At 41.6% G+C, this 8048-nt stretch overlaps 1 protein-coding gene across 1 annotated transcript; it reads left to right on the forward strand.

Moving 5' to 3' along the window:
• The first annotated feature begins 1823 nt into the window (after positions 1 to 1823).
• On the forward strand, positions 1824 to 7204 carry LOC119729605 (aqualysin-1-like). The gene is made up of 8 exons (XM_038202241.1): positions 1824 to 1957; positions 2275 to 2406; positions 2958 to 3095; positions 3988 to 4117; positions 4460 to 4714; positions 5066 to 5253; positions 5802 to 5973; positions 6316 to 7204. The coding sequence occupies exons 2-8, from the start codon at positions 2293 to 2295 to the stop codon at positions 6450 to 6452; spliced, it is 1134 nt and encodes a 377-aa protein (XP_038058169.1). The 5' UTR covers positions 1824 to 1957; positions 2275 to 2292; the 3' UTR covers positions 6453 to 7204.
• The last annotated feature ends 844 nt before the right edge of the window (positions 7205 to 8048 follow it).

Here is an 8048-nt window from a genome sequence, read left to right on the forward strand (position 1 = left end):
AGAGAGTCAATTTTCAGGGAAAAGCTTTAGTTTACTAATATAATAGAATAGAAAATGTAGGAATACTTAGGTTAATCATGATGATAATTTGTATTGAAACAGGCGATTTTCTTAGAGGAATTTCCAATTTTCTGTTATATCTGTTATAGTTATTGTGAAGGGTTGCTACGTGTTATTATGTTTTCCTCTTTTTGCATGCAATATTTTTGATGATTATACACTAATTTTGGAAACAAATTAGCCATTTGTGGCTAATGTCAATTGATTTACCTTTACAATATACATGGTCATTGAGAAGAGTAAATGGCAGCCTTCTAGAGTATTATTTTACAATATTCTTTTTTAATTCACATTTAGTGGGTTTTTTTTTCAAAATAAGCATAGGCCCTGTTTAGTATTGTAGCTATACTATATCCAGTGTAACCTTATTAAGTTGTATTGGATTTTTTTAATCCAAAAATAAGGGTTTTTTTCTCACTTTTATATACATGTACATGTAGTGTGTTATCCTCGGTGGTAGAGATTGTGCATGCTTATTTACTTAAAAAAAGTTAAATAAAAAAAAAATGAAACAAAAAAACAAGTGTTATTAGACTGATTTGTAAACAGTTGATTGCTTGCCTGGTTGCTGAATTTGCTGTCTTGGTTGGTTGGTTCAGGGGGAGAGGAGGGGGGGGGGGGGGCACGTGCAAAGTCAAGGTATCCCCACAAATAAAATTCGAAATTTGGCGCTTACCAAGGAAGTGTCTTTTTTGAAAGTATTTTGTTTAGTTATTAAAATGGAGAGGGATCTTGATGACCATTTTGACTTCCCTTAACCAAAGACGGATCCAGAACAATTTTTTTTTTAGGGGGGGGGGCCAAAAACTTTGTTTGGGTCCCCCAAAAAGTGGGTGCCACAAATTACGGCGTGGGGTTCGGGGCCCGCTTTATTGGGGGATCTGGAAAATGGATTCTAGATGCTCTGTGGTGCGATCTGAGACTATTTCTGACCACTTTAACTAAATCTTTTGGAGGGAAAGAAGGTGGTGTACGCTGTGCCTGCCTTTATTGGGACGCCACTTAAACAAAACAAAAATTGGTTTCGTTTTTTTTGGGGGGGGGGGATGGCCCCCGTTGCCCCCCCCCCCCGATCCGCCCTTGCCATTTAGCCGTACAACGGCTTTATGGAAATATGAATAAATTGCCCTCTAGCGTCAAAAAAGGTCTCCCCTCTCCCGCTTTTCGAATTTGCAGCTCTTGCTGTGGCCTGGAAATGTGGGAGAAATATTGTTGGGTCCCCCTTGGTGCCCCTTCATAACATACTGGTGCCCTCTCCCCCCCCCCCCCTTTTTTTTTTTTTTTTTTTTTAAAGTTCTGGCTACCACTGGATGGAAATGATAGCGTGTCCGGATCGAACTTTATACCTGTATCTATGGAGAGCAGAAAAGAGTCGTGTAGTGCTATCGAATTGGAGAACCCGTTAAGTCAGTGATAGTAGCCACTCCAAATGAACTGAATAGCATTTTGTGCGTTCTTGGACCAGTTTTACCAGGCCTTCCTTGCCCTACTGTCTCGTTCGTGTGCCCCAAGTTGACTGTTCCTCAGTTCCCTCCAAGTTCAGAAAACAAAGATTCTAAGTAAATTGACAGATCCTAAGTTAATAGACATAATCTCTATGCGTGTTTTGTAAGTTATCGCCAAGGTGCGAGGCGTATTTGAACAACGAGAAACCATCGCGTCAAACTTTGAACTTTAAACAAGTGAGATAAAGGTCACTTGAACCTGATGTGGACACTGCAATCGTTAGATGTTCCAATTGAATTACTGTGAATTGAAATTAGGCTAATGCGGTTGTTGTGTTATCATGTAACTACTACTCATACAAGGTAACTTTATTCATGAAAGTACTAACTTCGGGCTTCGTGAGTGCAAATCCGTGGTGTGTAACTTCTTTGGCTTGAAGGTGAAGTAAAGGGTATGTTTCAATTCTTCTGGATACCGATATTTGTGGTAATATTTGAATGAATTATGTTGCCATAAAACTTTGTCCGTTGCAAAATATCATTATACTTACGATGTACTGGCCTTCATTCCTGATATAGGTATAGAAGGTTTTTTTTTCGAGAACGGAAAGTATTACCGATGTCTCCATGTATGAAATTACTATGGCTAAAAAACAAACCATGTAGCAAAACTGTTAAAGCTTTGCTTCGTGTGCCTGATCCGATCAATTGCCAGGGTTAAAGACAACTCCTAAACAAAAAAGCACACACTAAGTTTTCTTTCTTGCAGTAAATTTCGTCCTGCAACATGAGAACCGTTGTTCTGTTGTGTTTGTGCCTCGTGCTGGTACTCGGCGATCCGCTGGCCCCACTCTACCACACTGAGGATCCTGTGCCCAACATGTACATCGTCAAAATAAAGGCAAGTCTTGAAAGTTTACATTTTTCTTAATCCCATTATTTTCTTAATTATTCGTTACCAGGTTGGTGATGGCAACGCCATTTGACCTGGTTTTTTTTTACGGTTAACATTCTGTAAAATTCTGTGAAGTATTTCAGACCTTCTCTATACCGTGTCCCGACTCCCGAAACTCTTGAATGTATGTAAACAAAACTACGTTCTGCTGCACAATATTTTCTTTAAGTCAAAGGAAGTAAAATGTTGTTGCTCTTGCAAAAGTATTTGTTACAATTAGAGAAAGCTTCACAGGAACAATGGCCGAACCCGGTGATCGTAACAATGAAACCATTAAATTGAATGTAGTTCATAAACTTCATACATAGCGGGTTTCAGTTGCCCCACATCGAAATGATACTCTCTGGTTTTACAGAAATTGCATGCGATTTAATATTACCAGCAACCTTGATCCTACATCGAGGTTGTATAAATAAGGTGGAGATTTCTCCCTCACTATCGGCAATGCAACACTTTTTACAAAGTGATGCCTTAACTTGAATTATCTTTCATAACAGGACAGTGTCGAAGCGGCTTTTCGAGAGGGCAGATTGCAAGAGCAGATGGGAAGGGCTGGACTTCTAACTGCTGTCAGGAGAACTACTCGTTTCTTGAACACTGTTGTTATGGAAATCCCGGAAGATAAAGTGGACTCGGTGAGCTGACTTTGCTACTTTTAACGCGATAAATACCGAACTGGATGGGTTTTTTTTCGCCGAATGTAATTGTACTTGAGCGGGTAGATTAAAACAATTGAAACGGAGTTTTTTTTACATAGAAAGGGTGCATAACTTGTATCGTTAGCTGCGCAAGGGCGGATCCAGAGGGAAGCAAAAGGGGCCTTACGCCCTCCCCCCCCCCCCAAAAGTACAAATTATTTTTTTAAAGTGACATCGCAATAAAGGCCACCACTGCTTCCCCACAATCTTTTCCTCAAAAAAATTAGTTAAAGTGGTCAGAAATTGCTTCAGATCGCACTACAGGGCATTTAGAATCCAAAAGATATTTGGGGACCCCGCACCGTCATTTTTTTGTACCAACTTTTTTGGGGGACGACAATTTTTTTGGGCCCGAAAAAAAATTGTATTTTGGATCCGCCCTTGTATAGCTGCGCGCCGGCAGATTTGAATTTGGTTGAATAAGTTGCCGCGGAGATGGAGGTCTCTATCAACGAGATAATCAAATCCCAGTCTTGTCAATATTGGCAACGCTACCCGCCAGTACCCGGTAAATTCCGAGCATACCTCACGCGCCCGCTTTGGGCCAAGACTATACGTCCGAATTTGTCTATGGCTTGAAATTATAGACATACTGAAGCGGCTGACCAGAGATACTGACCGAATGCAAGTAGGCTAATAGTTAATCTAACATTTGGTCGGATCTTGGGGATTTTCTAACTTTAGTGGACCTTGACGAATATTACCTTCCTCAAAATAAAATATTTTCAACATCAACTTGAGCATTAGTTCTACTTGTGTAATTTTTTTCTCTGAGAAGTGAGCTTCATAATGGATTTTCAATGGGCTGGATTTTCCGTGAATGATTCAGGTTCGAGCCATCGACGGTGTGGAGTACGTCGAGCAAGATGGCATTGTGCACGCAACTGAGGTGGGATCCTGGGGACTAGACCGCATTGACCAGAGAGACCTACCACTCGATGGAAACTACTCTGCACCAGGTACTGAGCATGACTTTTTGTGTGTGAACAAAAGAGGGGGCGTTGTTTAGCCTGAACACGTGGCGTGTATTCTTCGCTGGTTTTGTTCGCTTTTGACCATTTCGTGTAGGCTAAGTAAAAATTCGAAGGTCACTAAAATAATTTGGGAACTCACATTTTCCGGCACTTAGCCGGTTTTGTGCATACGGAATTGTTTCGGTGATACATATTCTACACTACAACGTTTCGAACATTTTTTTTTATTAGAGACATTCGCACGTCGGCATTAGTGCGCAAACATTAAGTTGGGTCACGAATCATACAGTCGACCAGTGGTGCTCGAACTTGCTTCTTGCTTGACAGGTGACGGTGAGGGCGTGCGTGTTTACGTGATTGACACGGGAGTTCGCCACACCCACGAGGAGTTCGAGGGCCGAGCCCACCTCGGGTACGACGTGTTCGATGACGGCTGGGGCGGCGGCGACTGCGGCGGGCACGGCACACACTGCGCCGGTACCATCGGTGGCAAGACGTACGGTGTGGCCAAGAAGGTTACCATCTGGGCTGTCCGGGTACTGGACTGCTCCGGGTCGGGGACTTGGTCCGGTGTCCAAGAAGGCAAGTTGGTTTCAGACAAGTATTTGAAAACGTCCTTTCTACCGATTATTCTACAGGGAGGCTCCTGAACTATAGAGTGTGTCAGCTCATGCCAAAAATGCATACCCCCGATCCAAGGCTCAGTCTGTGCGATCCTGTGACCTAGAAGTTGATGTACCAATTAGCTAAGACCAAACCTGGCCAGCTATGAGCAGGTCATTCAACCATCCACATCCTGATTACTGAATGTTTTTCTTCTATGCATGTTCGTGCGATCAGACCATGCACAGGCCATATGCTTAAGCAAGTAGACCCATCGCCTGGCTATTGTATTACCAAATTTGATTGTGAATTCTTGATCTTGAACTCCAGGTATGGACTGGGTCATAGGTCATGCAGCTACTGCCCCTTCGGTTGCCTCCATGTCCCTGGGGGGAGGTAAGGTAGAATCCATCAACAATGCCGTGACCAGGATGCATAACGCGGGGATAACCGTGGTTGTATCGGCGGGAAATGACAACCGACCGGCATGCATGAACTCACCGGCTAGCGCTCCCAAAGTGAGTATAGAACAAGACCGCGTCTGAACATTAACTGAGACAAAATGACGTCATGCTTTGTTGACATATTTGTTCTCTTATTGGTGTTTGGTGGCTCTCGTTCCCCACTTGGCTCTCAAAAGAAAGCGCGCTTGTAAACAAATCGTGAGGTCATTTTGTCTCTGAGCTGTGAAAATTGGCTACGCCTGCATGATTACTGAATCTACTTTCCACATCAACTGCCGGCCGTAACCCAGTGTGTTTTGCCGCCGTGCAGACTACTCACACAAAACAGCGGAGACATCGCGTGCACCACGCGGAAAACCAGACCCCTGCATACACGGGTGCAGAATTAGCTATGGCGTTCATTATGTATTCAGGGCATTTATTGATTAAAAAAAATCATAATGCGGAAAAGCCCTATGTTCTGTTGCAAACAGACATAGACCTCTAGTTATGTCCTTCAACGCTGGCGCTCTTTATCAGCTTGCTCTTAATCGAGGGGTACTTCGGCACGAAGTCTATGTCACAATTTTAACCCCACCTCTGTTTTCTTATAATTCATTCAGGCCGTTACAGTTGGTTCGACGACGGATACCGATGCCCGGTCCTATTTCTCAAACTACGGGACCTGTGTGGACATCTTTGCCCCGGGGAGCTCCATCCTGAGCGCCGGTATCAAATCGGACCGTGCGGTGGCGACCAAGAGCGGTACATCCATGGCTTGCCCGCACGTCTCTGGTAATGACAGCTAGACCGCTACTACAACTCCCTCCCCTTGCACACAAAAGTACCCGTACCCGAAGCTCAACTATGACCAGTGAATCCGGGATACAAATGCCGAGGAGGGGGGGGGGGAGGAATATGCCCTACTTTTTCACAAGGAGGATGGGTCATAAGATCTTCCCTACCATTTGCATTACAAAAAAAAATCATAAAGAATTCTCTTTGTGTGAGTATACCTTGTGATGGATTCCTAGACGTCATGGAAGCTTAAGAAGTGCCATTAATAATGAGAAAAATATCATACCTTTGCTGTCTAATAACCATCCAATTCTTACCTACATTTCCACCTTCTGACAGGTGTAGCAGCAATGGAGCTTGGTAAGAACAACAACCTGGATCCCTCAGATGTCGCCAACATTCTCATCAAAAGGGCCGTCAAGGACAGGGTGGCCAATAAGGGATCGGACTCGGTTAACCTTCTTCTCAGGGTTTAATTATAAAGGCACCAACAAAAATCGCACTTATCGGCCTACATGTTTGTCGTATACTTATGATTACATAACACAATACTAAACGCAAACGATATTTATTTATAGAAAAATACAAATTGTACATACTGAGTATACGAGGTTTATATTCATTTAAGGAATAACTCGAGTTGTGCTATAAATCAGTTGCATGAGATTTAGTCTGAAGATCAGACGTACGTTCACGTTGAGCCACACTACAAACGTCTGATATTATGCGTGCATGTATTTTTATGCGATTTCGCGCTCCAGATAATCGGAGCCGCCTTTAGAAATTGTGACGTAATTTTGAGACGAAGTTCGGCCACAGCTGTTGACTAGTCGTGCTTTTGTCAAACAACGTCGAGTTACCTAAGACACGGTAGAAGGCGCCTGCTGAATGATCAGAATCTGGAGGTCAAAACGCAGTGTTGTTTTGCATAATCTGCTCGCATATAGACAGCAAGCATCTGTTCTACAGACTAAAGAGACATTTTCTTTGTCAAGAAAATTTTTCTAAAACAAAATGTTTTTGATCGTATTTTGTTTTAATTACATACAGTTAAAAGCTATAGCTACTGCTAGAGTTGCTAGGTTTTTTTTTAGCAATACTGATACACATAAATCAAATAAACATCAGGAAGTCTTTAGTAATCCGCAAAAAAGTAAAAGATGAAATATGAATCAGGAGTGTTCCGGTGTCACATGAAAATCCGACTCCTATGAAAATCGGACCCCTATTTCCCTATTATTGGTCGATCCCTCGCACGTGACAGGTCACTCTCCCGAAACGATCCTAAAAATAGCATAGTATCGTACTCACGCGTGCGCAGTACTACCAATGAGTCCACATTTCATGGAGTCGGATATTCACGCTACACCTGTCCTACTTATGTTTCTTTCATAAGGTCGTTAAAATCAGCCAACAGTTTGGCCAGCAATTTCGTTCCACTTCCTCTAAAACCATGTGTGATATCGATCTAAGAAAATATAATTTAAATCTAAGATAATTTAAAAAAATGCAACAAGGACAAAATAACAACTTGTTTGAATATATATATTACAGTTAACTATTCAGTAGCGAAGTGTGTACACAATATACGGTAAAAAAAAATTCCGACTAAGTTGCATCATTACATGTGAAGAATAAGGAGTTTTGTTAATTTCAAATTGACTTTGAATTTGCTTTAAAATGAAATAATAATAATAATGATATAGTAAAACTTGTATTTATTATGCGCAGATACCATGAAAAAAATGTTCGAATGTGCATTACAAGATTCGAACAATTATTGTTACAAATATTAACTTACGGATTAAAACTAAACTGTAGTCTTAAATGTAAAAAAATACATATTTTAGAAAACACTGTCAAAACAATGAAACTTAAAATTACAAAAGCAAAAACGTAGAAGTAAAATAACCAACAGAAAACCTTATAAGAATGCCTTTTTAAAAAGAAAAATTCTTAAGCTTGGTCTTTAAAAACTGACAGAGACTGAACAGACTGAATCTCAGGTGATAGCTGGTTCCATATAAGCTGGAAGGGCTTGTGCAAAATGCACGGTTCCCCATAGTTTTTAT

This window comes from Patiria miniata, unplaced genomic scaffold, assembly GCF_015706575.1.
Source record: "Patiria miniata isolate m_02_andy unplaced genomic scaffold, ASM1570657v1 HiC_scaffold_21, whole genome shotgun sequence".
Taxonomy (NCBI): domain Eukaryota; kingdom Metazoa; phylum Echinodermata; class Asteroidea; order Valvatida; family Asterinidae; genus Patiria; species Patiria miniata.

Coding starts and splice junctions, on each gene's coding strand:
- LOC119729605 (XM_038202241.1), top strand. CDS start 2,293: ATGAGAACCGTTGTTCTGTTGTGTTTGTGCCTCGTGCTGGTACTCGGC. Junction 4,118..4,459: donor TGGAAACTACTCTGCACCAG/GTACTGAGCATG, acceptor CTTGCTTGACAG/GTGACGGTGAGGGCGTGCGT. Junction 5,974..6,315: donor GGCTTGCCCGCACGTCTCTG/GTAATGACAGCT, acceptor ACCTTCTGACAG/GTGTAGCAGCAATGGAGCTT.